General features: G+C 48.1%; 5 protein-coding genes across 5 annotated transcripts; 2 read left to right on the top strand and 3 right to left on the bottom strand.

Moving 5' to 3' along the window:
• Positions 1–382: 382 nt before the first annotated feature.
• Positions 383–4163, bottom strand: GGS25DRAFT_479384 (WD40 repeat-like protein). Its single transcript, XM_049260009.1, has 4 exons — positions 3323–4163; positions 2966–3256; positions 1065–2906; positions 383–1001 (listed from the first exon to the last, which is right to left on the bottom strand). The coding sequence occupies exons 1-4, from the start codon at positions 3465–3467 to the stop codon at positions 742–744; spliced, it is 2538 nt and encodes an 845-aa protein (XP_049118457.1). The 5' UTR covers positions 3468–4163; the 3' UTR covers positions 383–741.
• A 1004-nt stretch (positions 4164–5167) lies between these two features.
• GGS25DRAFT_159464 (HotDog domain-containing protein) lies at positions 5168–6213 on the top strand. Its single transcript, XM_049256480.1, has 2 exons — positions 5168–5504; positions 5706–6213. The coding sequence occupies exons 1-2, from the start codon at positions 5367–5369 to the stop codon at positions 6126–6128; spliced, it is 561 nt and encodes a 186-aa protein (XP_049118458.1). The 5' UTR covers positions 5168–5366; the 3' UTR covers positions 6129–6213.
• A 3070-nt stretch (positions 6214–9283) lies between these two features.
• Positions 9284–10048, top strand: GGS25DRAFT_159568 (uncharacterized protein). Its single transcript, XM_049256481.1, has one exon. It carries the CDS (start codon positions 9479–9481, stop codon positions 9956–9958), a length of 480 nt encoding a protein of 159 aa, XP_049118459.1. The 5' UTR covers positions 9284–9478; the 3' UTR covers positions 9959–10048.
• A 932-nt stretch (positions 10049–10980) lies between these two features.
• Positions 10981–12672, bottom strand: GGS25DRAFT_159571 (uncharacterized protein). The gene has a single exon (XM_049256482.1). It carries the CDS (start codon positions 12570–12572, stop codon positions 11166–11168), a length of 1407 nt encoding a protein of 468 aa, XP_049118460.1. The 5' UTR covers positions 12573–12672; the 3' UTR covers positions 10981–11165.
• Positions 12673–13219: 547 nt separating this feature from the next.
• Positions 13220–15793, bottom strand: GGS25DRAFT_479402 (nucleoporin protein Ndc1-Nup). The gene is made up of 3 exons (XM_049260010.1): positions 15370–15793; positions 14474–15297; positions 13220–14426 (listed from the first exon to the last, which is right to left on the bottom strand). Exons 1-3 carry the CDS (start codon positions 15506–15508, stop codon positions 13452–13454), a joined length of 1938 nt encoding a protein of 645 aa, XP_049118461.1. The 5' UTR covers positions 15509–15793; the 3' UTR covers positions 13220–13451.
• Positions 15794–15796: the final 3 nt, after the last annotated feature.

Genomic DNA, 15796 nt, shown 5'->3' on the forward strand with positions numbered 1-15796 from the left:
GAATACCTACCTAGACACTTATATTGGCCTAGGTAATTAGGCAAGCTCCCATCAGGTTGCACATTGATTGAATGACCTCAACTAGTACGTACCTAATCTAGCTCGCTAGCTAAGCTGCTACCTAGGTGTGCGGGTGAGTATTGTAGATAGGTAGACAGCTTTTCTTTTCCGGCCTACTTACTATCCTGAGATTTTGCCTAGTTATTACCTACGTAGGTAGGCACCTACTCTGTCATGTTGTCATGTGATCCGGACCATAATACATAGGGGGGTTAATAATGTACCTACATGAGATACGTAGGTAGATCTGCGATCATGGCAAGCTATAGCGCCATGTTACATCTCTCCCTCGCTATGCTGAATTTTCATCGTTTCTCTGATCTTTTCTTTCTTTCTTTCTTGCTTTCTTTTTATACACGAGTCCCTACCTGCCTGCCTTTGGGACTCAAAACATAGGCAGCTTTGCTGTTAAAAGTATGATACCCCTATCCTATCCTCCCCCCATTTTGGCCATGCATGTTAAGCTGGCAATCTTCCTGGAGGAAAAAGAAGAAAAAGAACTGCGGGCGTTGTCTCGTATGGTATATCAAGTTGAGAGCACCGCGGTCTAAACCATCTGTTTGAGTGAGATGTGCTTTCCTGCCGTAAAACAATTCCACCAACTCCTCAGCTGCATGTAGACAGTTACTTGAATTTTGTCCCCTTATGTCCCTCCTATCAACTCCTTTGGGGGGGCGCTTATTACCGCGCAAAGACCTTTACAATTCCATCGCCTCCACCGCTAACCACCCATCGGCCGTCTTGACTCCACACGACGGCACACACACCTTCTCCCCTCATAATTCGGTGGCTAGTGATCTCTTGAGTGCAACTTCGCTTTTCCAGCGACCAAAACCGAAGGCTTGCGTCGTGGCCGGCAGAAACAAGCTCACGACCATCGGGGCTTAATGATAGAGATGATATGGAAGCCGGGTGAGCGAGCATGTTGTATGTACATTGTCCTTCGAGCGAGTCAGCGAGGTGCAACTTAGAATAATGATAAAAATGTGATTTCCTAAACTTACCGCTATTCGCATCGAAGAACCGAATGAAGCGATCTTCGTGCCCGGATATAATGACACCTTCCACGCCGCTACCTGCCACACCACTTCCGCCGGTAGGTCCACTGGTGTCTTCGTCGCCTAGCCCTGGGCCCGAACTCTGGTCTAGACTAGCTGTTGTTGCGACGACAGCGTTGACGCCTGTGTTTATCGTATTATCGTAGGTTTCAAGACTGGTCATGGATCCGATCTCCTCGCCCGTCCTTGTGTTGAATACAACGATGGCAGCATCCGAGTAGCTAACTACGAATGCTTCCCCATTCGCTGATAATGGAGTAATGCAAGTTGGTGACGCCTTAGAATTATTCGAGCGACGAATGTCATGGACTAGGGTGTGATTAAAAGGTGAACTGGAAGCCGTGTTGGGTTGGGGCGAACTTGGGAATTGTGATCCGGAGCTCATGGAATTGCCCCTGACTCGGCCGCTTCCTGTGCCGCGTCGAGGAGGTGCCGGTTGTGGTGATGTGAGCTGTGGCGGCGCACTCACAGCCCAGATCTTCACGACACCATCAGCCGCTCCGGAAACGACCAAGATGCGATCGGGTGTGCCATGCTGGCTTGATTGGCCAAAGATGGCGCCGAGGGTCGCGGGCAGGACGCAGAGAGCCCACACGGCGTCGCTATGGCCCACGAGAGTCGCTTTGGGGTCTACCCTACCCCTTTCCCATACCCTAATAGTCGCATCCTGTCCACCGGAAAAGATCCAGCCATCGCCTTGGGCACGACCACCAGTAGAGAAGTTAGGAGATGGCGACCACGCCGCCAGACTCAGCACAGCACCGGTGTGCCCGCGATGAGTAAAGTCGGCAGGTACGTCGAGATCGGATGATATGCTTCCTACGTGATTTGGATTCTCACGTGGAATGTGGAAACGTTTAACCAAGCCGTCGTCGCCGGCTGTGCAGATCTCTGGCTCGCCAGGGCTTCCACCTCCAGAGAATATTACAGTGCGGACAGTATTAAGATGACCGCGCAATCCAAATCGAAATTTAAAGCTGCTGTTGTCTATCTTCTGCGCTGTACCATTAAGGGAGAGTTCTTGGTCCGCACTTTTCCTACGAGACATCGAAGTCTTCCTCCTGTGAGAAGTAGGGCCACGATTGGGAGACTTTGGTAGGTTTTCGGCATTGGGAAAGGCGTCGGTATCTGGACGGTGTGTAAGAGGCTGCATAGGCTGCGTGGAGGGTGTATCGAAGGTTCCTTCGCCGAAATCCCAACCGTCCGCTTCCACCGATCCTCGCCTCTCCGACTGGCCTTCGGAAAATTCAGTACGCGCGGACTCATTCGAGTGGTTGGGCTTTGTGTTTGGGTCATCCTGTATACGGCCCGTGGCCGGACCGGAGGCGGACCATTCACCGGCGTGCGAGTACATGGGTGCGGGACCCTCTCCAGACCGAACCATAGGCGCAGATTGTATATCAGCGTTCCTTTGGGGCATGTTCGCCCCCGAATTTGCCTGTGACATCATTTGTAGATGATGGTTGTTCGTGGTTGGTGCGCCACCCCGGGTGGCAGGGTCTTTCAAATGGTTCTGATTGTTAATCCTTAGCCCATTGAAAGCTGACTCGAGTGGCTGTTGACCGATAGGAAGCCCGAAATCTCCCTCTCTTAGATCGTCGATTAAAGGCAATGGCGGCGACTCTCGAGGAGGAATGGGATTAGCTGGAGTGACCATAAGATAAGTAAATTCAGCCTGGCACTGGTCCAGGAAGACCCGGAGATTTTCGCGCTCATCATCCTCGTGTACACGCTCGTTTGCTAGACTCTCTTGGCCAGGTACCAAGTCTTTAGGTTTCTCAGAAGATGCTATAAACGAAGTCAGTATCAGATGCTCCTAGTAATCTAGCATGTTGTTGTATGCATACATTTCAACTTCTCCTGGATTGAGGATGCCCTATCGATTTTAGGGGGTTGCTTTACAGAATGGTCGGTGCTAGAAGGAGTAGAAGAGGCGACCTTTAACTGGGCAGCCTGGTCTTTTACCTTCTTCTCTAGGATGGTCACATATCTCTTGAGAGCCTTCTGTGTGGCATCCGCTCTTCTAGCCGAGCCCTCGAGGTTGGCAATTCTGCCTTTCATCTCCTGACGTTCGATCTCCCAGGCATTTCGGTCTCTTTCGTGTCGATGCCACTCTGTTTGGAGGAAGCGCATAACACCTGTGGGGCACGTGCGAGTTAGCGAAGAGGCATTTGATATATGGTATCATCCAATGAGAGCAATACCTTGCAAAGTATATTCAGTAGCATGCGGCTGGTTTGATTGACCCCCAGGTCCTCCTCCCCCGGGCATCTCTTGGCCGCCGCCAACGCCTGGCATCCCGGGGCCATTCCCACCAGCTCCCATGGTGGAGAACTGTTGCCAGCTCATGGGTATCTACTAGTCCGGTTTACCCCTATGACGGTATTCAGCCCTCACTACCGTCTTCGCCGTTGAATTAGAGGTCGTTTCTCGACATGCGCATCGGCGTTGCAGGCCGTTGAACAAGAAGGCTGCCTGGCTAGGCAAAGGCAGAAGATGCGACGGAGGGTAGAAGATCAATTGTCTCCACGCTTAATAAGTAGAGTAAATGATGTGGGATGCGCTAGCGAGGGAAAGTCCTATGTATTCTTTTTCGATTGCGGAATATTAAGTAATCGAAACGTCGTCGTCGTCGTAATAAGTTGTTGTAGCCGAGGCAAGAAAAGGAGGGCTCTTGATATCACGTTTGGGGGGGGAGGGGAATAGAAAAAGAGGAGGAATGAAGCAGACAAGGGAACAGGGAACAGGGGAAAGCGAAAAGTAAATAGCGAAAAGAGAAAAGAGAAAAAAAAAGGGAGTAAATGAGCGAAGAGAATCAAGATAGTTGATGAAATTACTTGACTCAAAAACAAAACGCAAACGCAATGCGATATTTCGTTAAAGTACCGGGATTTTTGGTGGTATGAGGTCCGTGTGGTAATGGACAATAGGAAAAGGATTCGAAAAGTCGTTGGAGTAGAGGCTGGCGTTGGCGTTGGCGTCTGTGGTGGGTGGTTCGAAATTATCGAAATGATTAGAAAAGTTGAGACGTGATGGATTTGGAAATGGAAAGCTGTTACTAACTTGAACCTTAAACCAGATAGGGCAGATTGAATGTTTAAGGAGATACGTACTACCTTCCCTTGCTGTGGCCCGATTAGGTCATTGTCGCCCCGAACCCATGCTTGTTTGACCAATCAAATCTCTGCAAACCTATCTACCACACAAGGCTGCGTTTAGTAGTATTTGTCTGGTACTAGGTACTAGGTACCTAGTAATGCTAGCGAAACTGCCCCTGAACTTCAATGTTTTGCATCTTTCAAGTTCCATATCAAGAAGCTTAGACCACTTATTATATTCTATTTAACTAGGTGCCTAGTAATAAATACTATGTACTACGTATGCGGTTGTAAGCTTCCACATGTTAATGTTTCTTTCATCATACTTGCCTTGATTGTCGGGTTCTTTTACCTCTTTATTCCTTTTAAAGATCCAGATCATGTGTGTCTGTGCGCGTTAGATGCCTCAAGCTACATGTACCTATGTAGATACAAACTACGTAGTAGTTAACTACATGTATGTATTAACAACAACACCAGACATCATGCAAGCGGCCGTTGTTAAGCTTCATGTAGAGGTTAAAGCTTTGCTGATAAGACGAACACAATGTCGCACGGCTAACATACATAGTACCTATTGGAAGATACGCACCGGCTTACATGTAGGAAAGCTTAACATTGCGCCTCTACCGTGTTGTGCGCCTGCTATGTACCTAGTAACTACCTACATACAGAGTACATACACAGCACATGTGCAGAATGCAGTACATATTGTAGGGCTAGGTACTTTGGTAAGTGCATATCCTACCTAGGGTAGTAGTTATTGACATCTGAACCAATATGCATCAATTGAAGTCCTCGGCACGATGCGTGATGACCTACATACATACCTAGGTTAGGTAAGGTACATACATGGGTAATCTTGGTAAAGAGAGCTTCTAATAATACCTACATGCATACTACATACTACATACTACATACTACATATTACATACTACATACTATATACATTGTATATGTATGTACGTTAATCAACTTCATACACATTTGTCTTACATTATCAACCACTCGGACTTACTAATTTACACGATTTCTAACTATATATACTCACAATTATCGCCATTGAAACTGTTCACCACATGATCCGGTAGCAACTATAACTACTCACGAAACTTGTTCATTACTCTCAACCCTCATCAATCACGCCAACATGGCGGGGTCTTCCAAGGATAAAAACACGACCGTTCGCCAAGATTTCGTGAACACATTGAGCAAGCTTGAAGGCATCAAGAAAACCGAGGCGTTTCTGGCATGGAGACCAGAGTCACTTGAAGACCCGGACCAGCAAGTAAGCTCACTCTCATAATATGCGTACTTACCTATCTAACTATGTGAATTGGGAGCTATCCAAGGGCATATAAGTGCACCATAGCTGGTTCCGGACAGGTTCAGTGTAGTGACAGCTTGAATTGATAGCCCCTAGCGTTTCAGCACTCAGTCGCAACATCATGTTAAACCCCCAATGCATACATGACTAACAACGCGTTAGGGATGGATGAATTTCATACTGCCATACCTCTCCATCGTCTCGCACTCCGCCTCTGGCCCACACCCCTACATCACCTTCCGATTCACCGTGAACCCCCTTCACACCAACGGCCTGCGGACCATGCACGGCGGCTGCACGTCGACCCTGTTCGACACGTGCACCACGCTGCCTCTGCACCTGGTTTCGAAGCCGGGCTTCTGGCAGCGCCAAGGGGTCACCCGCACCCTCAACGTCACCTACCTGCGGCCCATCCCCGTCGGCGCCACCATCCACATCAGGTGCGAGCTTCTCCACGTGGGGCGCACGCTCTGCGCCCTGAGGGGGGAGATGCGGGCCGTGGACGAGAACGGCCGAGAAGGGTCGTTACTCGCGGTTTGCGACCACGGGAAGGCGAACACGGATCCGCCGGTTGGGAAGCTGTAGGGGGGTCGAGTCTGAGAATTATGGGGCGAGGTTAAGGACTGGCCATTTGCACTGAGACGGAGAGGCCATGAGTGGGAAGTGAAGTTGAGATTGGGTGAGATTAGAACAGGGTACGGAACGAAAGAGTGTTATGATGTGATGGGAGTTAAGCATACTACCTACCTACCTACCTAACCGAGTAGGTAGGTAACATGGGCGCCACGAGGTTTGGTAGTACTATACAAGATCTTTTTTATAGCTTGGATTAGATTAGGCAGTGTGGCGGTGTATTGTACCGGAATTGGAGCTGAAATATGCTTAGAGTACACCGAACCTGGTATTAACGAAGTACCCCTAAAGTTCTGCCATGTTTGTTCCCTGCTTAGGCGCATAATCCCTTTTGTTTACCCCCTCTTCTGATATGTACTTCACTATCTAGTCAACCTTGCAGCAATTGCATATCATTTTGAAATATTTGCAACATCGACTGACGGAGGTTGTCAGGATCTCCCAGTGGCGGTGGTGGGGTATTCACTCGGTATACTTTAGTTTTTGTCTGATTTTGTACATGATCCATTTGAACCAATCACGGGCTGCACTGGCATGCCAGGTCGTAGCGGAATCGGCCCTAGACATGACCCTGCGTCTAAGTGAGTCGAAGCATGGTTGCACGCCTATTGCATCCTACTTAGATTTTTATCATGATTTCAGATACAAGGGAAGGTAGGTATGTACTGTACAGTTTCTCACCATTCTGTTCTCCCTATCTCCACAAGTTCTGGAAATAAATGTGGACCTAGATGAGAGCACCAATAGGTTCCGTCTCACAAGACCTGCGCCATGGTGAGGAAATATGCAGGTTTATCGAATCTCTGGTAATTCAATATGCAAGTCTGTCGAAGGGGCAAGTCTATCGAAGGGGTTCAAAAAGTGTAGGCGCCAGATAGCGACTCTTTCGTTGGCCAGTCGCAAAATCGTCTATAAGAACAGCCTCCCCTCCGCTGTTCTTTTAGAGGAGAAGTAGAAGAAGACCAGACTCGTTGCTAGACACAAATCAATAGTCCTCATCCGACCTATACCAATTTCCCTCTATCATCTCCCGTGCGCTCTTCTCAGAATATCCTCGAGTAATCATGGGTAATCCACTACAGCCGTCCGCTGCCAAGGAGTAAGTACTGGCTTGATGATTGGGCTCTTACACGTCTGCTCCCTGCCCGATTCCCTACCATTCCTCGCTGTTGTCCTTTTCGTCCCCCTATCCAGGTACTGTACAGCCTAGGCCAAGCTGTAGCCTGCTGGGATTTCCTCTGTTACACAAACAATCGCCATTCTTTACCCTCAGCCAGAGCCCTCTTCCCGAAGACCGCCTAGTGATTAGGACTCGTTGCTCTTCAATATCACCCACACTGACACTCTTCCGCTCAACCTAGCTGCACCCCCTCGAGTGGCGTCGCCGCCAACGCGCAGGGAGATCGGGCCTCGGCGCAGAGAACCCACGAGAAAAAGGCTGCCGTTCCCCAGGGCGAAGCCCCTTTCATGGCTGCTGTGTACCAGCACGACAGCACCGAGGCAAGCATAGCTGCACGGCGAGCCAGGGTTTACCGCGAAGTGAACGATGCGATGGCAAGATTCAATCAGGCGTCAAGGAAGTAAGGCCCAGTCCCAACACGTGCCTGCTAAGGGATGCTTATGCTTTTCATTAGCTAGGTGGGTGGTTGCTAGGTGGGAGGTCGGTTGCCTTACATACAGATTTTTGATCTACATGTGGTGTTAGTGGACGGGTGTGGGAAGTCGAACTCTCACCATGTACTACTAGTAGTAACTCGACTTTGAGGTTCAAATGAAAACGTTGGAATTTTTAGGCGATTGAAAATACTTGTATGATTGATACATCTACCTAGGTAGCCAACCCTATACAGAAGCCCGTATCGTCAATGGACGTGTGCCACAGGCACATCATTTTTTGGCCCATGCACATGTAGTTACATGTGGGGCCAAAAATGATGTTTTTTGATTTCTATGTGTTCATCTTTTTAGCTTGCCTATTCGTTGTGATTGGCTGAAAGCCAATGTGGCTGGAAAGATGCATGAGCACAGACTTGTGGTCTGAGTTCACTGAGATAAATGTTAAGGGGTGTCTTGTGATAAATGTCAGTACGTCTAAAAACACTACAACTATTTTCTAAAAACACTACACCTTCCTATTTGAGTCTAGCAATTACATGCGACACTCCACCACCTAATTTCATAACGTTTTTATCCAACTACATAATTTAATACAATTTACAATTACATCACCTTTTTACTACTTTACATACCTATTTATTATGAGTTTTGCTATCGGGGCTTATCCGTACACCTAGTACATCCCTTAAAACTTTAAATCCGGACCTCATCTAGCGCCCCCAGCTGCCCACATCAATTGAATCCAAATAACTCTCTGAAACATATAGCCACAAACGTGCAACCGGGTTTAATTGAAAGTGCATTTAATTACCGATTGAATGATATAGGTCTCTAATTGAGGCGATACGTGGTCGCAAAGTTATTCAAGTAAAAAGGTGGCAGGACGGGAGGCACGTGACTACCCTTGGAGCCACACTAAGACCTCTTAGTGCCACGCTAAGAGCCCTTAGAGCCGCCAAAAAGCCCTAGAGCCGCCTGGGGTCACGCTAGTAAGTGTCACGTGACTACTCTCGAGACAAATACCAACATAACTCTTCAACCACGTATCGCCCCAAGGTGTAGCCGGTATCAATCAATCAGTAATTGAATCCTCTTTCAATCAAATCCGGTTGCACGTTTGTAGCTATTTGTTTCAGGGAGTTATTCAAGGTTGAAGCTGTTGAATAAGGTTTGGGTCTAAGGGCTCCAAGGGCGCTAAGGGCCCATAGTGTGGCTCTAAGGGTGATCACGTGCCTCCCGTCCTGCCACCTATTTACTTGAATAACTTTGCGACCACGTATTGCCTCAATTTGAGACCTATATCAATCAATTGGAAATCGGATTCTCTTTCAATTGAATCCAGTTGCATCATGATGCGACATATGGCTGAAGAGTTATTTGGGTGGATGGGATGGATGGCTTGGACGGGCCCTGGCTTTTAAGGTTTAGTGGACTTATGGGATGTACAATACTTAATGGTAGTGCACATAGCAAAACTCTTAAATTATGTAGTTGAATAAAAACGTTATGAAATTAGGTGGTGGAGTGTCGTATGTAATTGCTAGACTCAAATAGGAAGGTGTAGTGTTTTTAGAAAATAGTTGTAGTGTTTTTAGACGTACTGGATAAATGTATCGTAGCTGTTTTTTTAAATTAAACGTTAACCATTATTGAGTTAAACCGTATCCAAAACCGGTCTACATAGTATGCGGTGCAAGCAGTATGCTTATGTACGAATACCTGTTATCATTGATCTCAATAGTGCAACCTTGAAATTTTGCGATTTGAGGTTTTCGCACTTCGTAACTCGGTTCGAAAGTCTCGTGAGGTATTCATATTACATACCTCACTTAGTCATTGTAGTACCTTTTCATGTACTAGTCTTTTTGATGCTGCTAGCCAAGTCATTCCTACGGCTCTTCGCTCTTCAAAAAATTATATCAGATAAGATCTACGGCAAATTTAGTACAATGGTTTCACACAACTATGAACATCGCGATGGCTTAAGTGTAGGTAGATACTCACTTCCCTCATCTCAACACCACGGACAACCAATGCAACGCCCCAGCCGCCAATGGGTCAGTACCAGACAGTCTCTCTTCGTCTTGTTCATCACCTTGACCTGCTTTACCCCCTTTTCTTCCTTCCTCACCCTGGGAGCGGAGCGAGAATCAACTGTTAAGTAACAGCATTGATATCATGACTACCTGGGCGGTTCGTCAAGCTGTCTTCAATAGCCAAACCCGACATATCCTTATACATTGCAACCCTCCACCAGCACCCCACCGCCAGCTCCAGCGTAGCCGCGCGCCGTGCCAAGGCGTGCAGCGAGATCAACGACGCTCTAGCCCAGTAGTGTACCTGTTCAAGTAAAGCTGTATACCATTCCATCCATCCACCCATCCATTCCATACACACAAAGCCGTCCCGTGTGCTTCGGTACTTCGATGCTTCGATACTTCGATTTAGTAAGAAAAGAAAGAAGAAGAAAACCGCCGCTAACCGCTATCCCAACTGCCAAAACCAAAAACCCCCCATTTTGAACTTTAAAACTCATCGGTGGAGTTTCGGGAAAGCATCAATGGCGTCGGATATATATCGGTAAGGTACCTAGGCTCTTGAATATAATGTACCTAACCAGGTAGGTATGGGCACGGATAGGTATGGATGGGAATCGGAATATAGGAAAGACGGGATCGTAAAAAAAATCCTCGGGATAGGCGTTGCTTTTTGGTTAGAAAGGACCCTAACCTAGGTAAAGGAATGAATAACAGTGGGATAATAGGGGATAATAGGGGGGCTTGGTCTAGTCGCGAAACTCATTTGAGTGAGTTAGTACACCTCAGTGTTAGTATTAGTGTTAGTAAGCGGGCACGTGACCCAACATGACGTACCACCTATGCTGTACAACACACCCAAGGCAATGGATCAGATATATCATAACACAGACAGACAGACGGGACGGGACGCCATAGATAGGTATGTAGGACACGGGGAAAAAAACCAGACCCGTTAACGACATCTTTGAAACGGGGGTATAATAAAAGACATTATGTAGATTAAACAAACGTGCATAAAAAAGACGTTATACAAACCAAATGTCCCTGCCGAAGCAAAACAAAACATAGCATATCAATCAGCAGCTGTATTTTAAGTAGGCCTGGTAAACCCGGAACGCCGACGCTGGAAATGCTTTCGTTCTTGCTTCTTCTCGGGACACTTTTTTTTTTATCTTCCCTAACGCCCCCCCTTCCTTCCCCCCTTTTCCCCACAAAAATCACCAACTCTTTCATAGTAGTAAAGTTGTTGTTGAACAACGCAACGCCGGTCCCAACATGCTTCGCATTTCCTTTTTGCTAACGCCCGTACCTTTTGATTTTTTTGATACACCCCTTAGAACGACTCCCCAACCCTAAGCACGTAAGGCAAATCCCCTCTATCGTCTCTTGTTGCAAGCCGGATTACCGAGGCCTGGGATATGGACTTCGGACTTGAGCTCGAGCCCTGGCTGTCCGGATACACGTGCCTTAAACGCGACACACTGCTCCCGCCTAGACTATCTCTATTACTGCCGTGTGTGCTCGGCGAGTTCCTCCCATCGCCACGGTTACGGTGACCGAAGGTAAGCTTGCTACGCGGAGTCGTAGGCGCCGTCTGATATCGCTGCCAAGACGTACGATTGGAGTCGGTGCGCACATGTGGATGAGTTCTGCGTGCGCTACTCCCGCTTTGAGTACTTCTAAAACTCCTTGCACTAATCGAGCCAGAGATGCTTCGCGCAGGCGTCGTCGGCGTAGTGTCCCTGGGGGCATCGTCATCGATGTGCCCGTAACTATCTGGATACCCGTCGCCATTTATACTGCTACTGCGCTTGCTGTCATACGTGGAAGCAGACTCTAAGGGCTGCATGGAGCGTAGGAGCTCGGCAAAAAGGCGCATAAGCTGCCTAAAGGCCGCGTTAGATAGAGGCTTGGCGCCAAAGCGCGCTCGTTCATAGCGGTCGACGAACTCAGATGCTATTTTGACGGAACGTGGCAGCACACCGACAGTTATGAGGCGCGTAACATAATCTCGCATTGTCATGTTTGGGGCACGCTGTAGAAGTGCGACGACATCTAAATCAAGAGCCGGAGGGTCCGCAACGGAATCCGGGTCTGGTGGTGCCATGGAGACAGCCTTAGCTTCGATGAGGTTGGGAAGCTCGCCGAGTACGGTGCTATATTGTAAATTGGCTAGGTCTGGGGAGTTTGGTGAGCCCCAACCATCATGCTCAATTTCGCCCCAGACGGGCCGCAACGGCGGGAAGGAGATGCCCATTTCTTCCTCCACGGTCGCGGGTGGCTTCGGCCTAAGTAGTTGAAACGATTTTCGTTGCTGGCCATCACCAGCCATCGACTCTCTGGCGGCGGCCTCTCTCGCTGATGCAAGACGGGCCGCTGGCGTGATGATCTTTGGATGAGCCTCCCATGCTATAGCCGCACTTCTGCTAAGATCCGTAACGATCATCTTGCGAACCTCCTTCGGTACGTCTCCTTTCTCGATCGGAATCCAGGCCTTTGGGATGGAGGCTAAAACAGTGCGTGTCACGTAGAGCCTGAGCGCGTAAACAAATAAAACGATAAGTACCGTAAGAACAAATACCACGGCTAGGACGATTAGGTCGACATATCGACTTCCGGATTTAAGAACTTGGCGAACGAAATCGCCAGGCACGACAAGAAGAAGGGCGGCGAGGAAAAGGCATAAAAAAACGTAGGCGAAAGTATAGGCTATGCGGAATATGAGGCTGGTGCCCTTCATGGTGGTACCGTATGTATTATTCGGAGTAGGAGGGATAGGTATGACATTCTTGTGCCGCGGAGCGCGGTAAGGCTGCGGCTATTATTGCGTGACCGCGACGAAGGGTGAAAGGGAAATATCCAGAGTTCATATTAAGAGAGAATAAATTATAGTAGGTAGTCGCGTAGGTCGAATGCTTGAATGGTCAAATTAGGGTCGGTCAATTATTACGGTCATGAGGGGCGGCGTGGCGGGACATGGGAGATCGAAAAGGGATGACGATAAAAAGAAAGGGATGGGAAGGATGGACGGAAAGAAGGGTGAAGTTGAAATTCACTTCGGAAGTTGGGAAGTTTGTCCTTCGTAATAAGAGATAAGATTGCATGATGGACCAAGATCCCGCCTTGGCAGTGGGGTTCCCCACTTGGTGGATGCATTGCACTCATCATTGCACTCATGATTGCACTCATGATTGGATACCTGATTTATACAGGTATGCATAACACGTGTGCTATGTAACCTTAAATCTATGGGTAACTAACCGGTTCCTAGCACCTCGCAGTTAACGGGGACACGTAACTAAGAGGTACAATACATACACATGCATAGAGCCGCTATAACGCCGTAGAGCCGCATTGCCGCAACAACTTCAAAATAATGACTGATGACTTACATATGAATTAAAACTTAGAGGGGTGAAAAAAGTTGTTGGTTAATTAGGTATTCATGGAAAGTTGAACTTCATTACAGTTACTTTTTTTCTATCATCATATCAGTCGGTCGTACTATGTACCTATACCTATTAAATAGTAGGTAGTAGGTACTTGACACTTCCATGCCTCACATCCAAATCCAGCCCATTCGTTCGTCAGTCAAACTCGACACAAGCAATTGCTGCCACTAACGCACTTGTTGCATCGGGATTTGTGCCTCTGGCGCTGCCACAACAGCATTTGCCGCTCCCGCATTTGCAGCCTCCCGCGGCCTTTCAGCTGCCTCCCTTGCCAATCTCATGTCTGCGCGAGTAAGTCTTAAGTCGGTACTATACTGTCCGAACGCATCAATGAGATCCTGTAGGCCATCCTTCAATGCATCCAAGATATCTTGTATTTTAGCATATTCCCGAGTCTTCCCAAGATCTGTCCAGTGTATCGGCAGATTATCCCTAAATAGCTCGAGTTTCTTGATGACTGTGGTGAATGTGCGAATGATGGTGGGTACATCTCGTTGCACATTGCCGTATCGGTCCTCTACCAGGCTAGAGACCGCTAGCCGGGACAAGGCGCAAGCTGCGTTGACGTAAATGCTAACTTCACCAAAAGGCTGGCCAAGCACAGCAGTCGTAAATTGGCGGCCAAATGGCTGCTGAAAGAATGATCCAATCTGAGGCAAACTCAAAACACGCAACACTAAATTTTGGAATAGCGTATTCACGCCTTCAGTTGTGAGGGCTTCTCTTTGCTCCTTGGTAAGAAAATGATCGGTCGCCTCTATTGCCTTTCTCTTGGCTTCAGGCAAATACACCTCGGCGGGCGTCTTGCCAGGTGATGTTACCACCCTGGTAGCAAGCTTGCCTATAGAACTTCGCAAACCTGTTCGAGCCGGTGCTGCTGCCCACACATTATCGGTCCTCGGGGGCTCGACAATTCGTTGAGGTGGCTGAAGAGGATCAGCAGCGGGTGCTGCCGCTGGTGGAGGGATAGGTGGCTTCCCGTAATTGTCAATTCTCTCCTCGATGGACTTGATCACATTTAGGCAAGTAACATAGACTTGGGACCACATTGGGCCGTCCTTTCGATCAATGTCCTCGAAGATGCTCAGTCTCCGAATATCAAAGTCTCGTGCGATTAAAGCTAGTTCCCACATAGCGAATGCCTAAACTATTAGCAATCTCTTTATGTAAAATAGCATAGATAACTCACAGCTATGCGCGGTTTCGTGCTCTTCAACCCGTTTAGCAGGCTTCCGTTTGGATCTTTCGACTCGGAACTAAGTGGCAGGTTGTTCTTAAGAGGTGCCTTTGCGAGCTGTAGTCTGAAGGCCATGTCGCCGATGTACCATAATAGACATAATAGGAAGCCCGCCCACATGGATCGTCCCAGCATCCAGAGACTCCATGGCGCTTGACTAGGCGGGATATTGGACTTCGGGAGATTGTAGAACACGCGGAAAAAGGACATGGCCCAGCCCCAAGCTGAGCGCCTTAGGAAATGGTAGAGTACCACATAATTGGCCAACCCCACGGTCATCGAGAGCATTCCCGAGCGAACCACGAGAACAGGGATCCATTCGCCTAGTTTAGTCCAGGGTTCACCTCCTTGGTTGTTGACCTCTCCTTCGCGTTGCGGCTTCACTAATCCTAAAAGCATACGATCATAGTCTAGTGATATATGTAAGACCCCTTGAACAATACCTAATATGATCAGGTCAACGGTGTAGAATAGAGCCCTCTCGTTTAGCCGTGTGCGATCCCCACTGTAATACGTGATCCATCCCAGGTTGGCATCGGCGGGAGTTGAGAAGAGAAACGTCTGGCTAAACAACCAAGCGGAGATGGTAAATGTAATGATTGTCTCAATAGTGGCAAAGGAAAACGCATTCTGGCGGAAGGTCTCGAAGGGGGAGTTGGATGTTCGAATGCCGATGTGCGAATGGGCAATTCGTAGTATGATGACGGGGAGGATGCTACCGAAGATACACAAAGTACGTAGACCAGTAGGTCCGATAGGGAACCAAGCCCATATGACTTATTTGACGGTTAGTTAGAAGGTATAGCCAAAAGAAAAACAACCAGACAACGAGTCGAGTAATCACGTACAGGAATTCCATCTGGCCAAAATGATTGCCTGGACATACGCGATAGCTAGCAAAACACCAGTCGTTGAGGCAAACCGTCTCTGCAAGGCTGGCTGTAGGAAATCCTTGTAGGGCACTCGGCGCGCAATTGCGGGAGCCATCTTGGCGACTTTGGAGAGAGTAAAGAAATAGAATAATTAGATTACCGCATCGTACGGTCTGAGAACTAGAAAATGCAGAGTAGTATGCGTATGCGAAAAATGCGAAAAAGCGCAGTGGTCAAGATTGATGAGAAAGGAATGACGGACCCTAGGCACGGTTGCTATGTTGAAAAGTGGTTACCTGCTCTAAGTACTGACAGGGTGAGCGAAGGTGAAAGTAAATAAAAAAAATTATAGAGCTTTGTTGGTGCTCTGAAGCTAGAGAATGCAAGGCGAATGTTTAGCCAC

The sequence above is a fragment of the Hypoxylon fragiforme genome (assembly GCF_022984875.1).
Source record: "Hypoxylon fragiforme strain CBS 206.31 chromosome Unknown GGS25scaffold_3, whole genome shotgun sequence".
Lineage (NCBI taxonomy): Eukaryota > Fungi > Ascomycota > Sordariomycetes > Xylariales > Hypoxylaceae > Hypoxylon > Hypoxylon fragiforme.

Excerpts from the sequence above, each read along its gene's own strand:
- GGS25DRAFT_159464 (XM_049256480.1), top strand. The coding sequence starts at position 5,367 with ATGGCGGGGTCTTCCAAGGATAAAAACACGACCGTTCGCCAAGATTTC. Across the intron at positions 5,505-5,705 it reads TTGAAGACCCGGACCAGCAA|GGATGGATGAATTTCATACT; the intron begins GTAAGCTCACTC and ends ACAACGCGTTAG.
- GGS25DRAFT_159568 (XM_049256481.1), top strand. The coding sequence starts at position 9,479 with ATGCGGTGCAAGCAGTATGCTTATGTACGAATACCTGTTATCATTGAT.
- GGS25DRAFT_479384 (XM_049260009.1), bottom strand. The coding sequence starts at position 3,467 with ATGAGCTGGCAACAGTTCTCCACCATGGGAGCTGGTGGGAATGGCCCC. Across the intron at positions 3,257-3,322 it reads TACTGAATATACTTTGCAAG|GTGTTATGCGCTTCCTCCAA; the intron begins GTATTGCTCTCA and ends CGTGCCCCACAG. Across the intron at positions 2,907-2,965 it reads AATCCAGGAGAAGTTGAAAT|CATCTTCTGAGAAACCTAAA; the intron begins GTATGCATACAA and ends CTTCGTTTATAG.
- GGS25DRAFT_159571 (XM_049256482.1), bottom strand. The coding sequence starts at position 12,572 with ATGAAGGGCACCAGCCTCATATTCCGCATAGCCTATACTTTCGCCTAC.
- GGS25DRAFT_479402 (XM_049260010.1), bottom strand. The coding sequence starts at position 15,508 with ATGGCTCCCGCAATTGCGCGCCGAGTGCCCTACAAGGATTTCCTACAG. Across the intron at positions 15,298-15,369 it reads TTTGGCCAGATGGAATTCCT|TCATATGGGCTTGGTTCCCT; the intron begins GTACGTGATTAC and ends CCGTCAAATAAG. Across the intron at positions 14,427-14,473 it reads GCACGAAACCGCGCATAGCT|GCATTCGCTATGTGGGAACT; the intron begins GTGAGTTATCTA and ends CTAATAGTTTAG.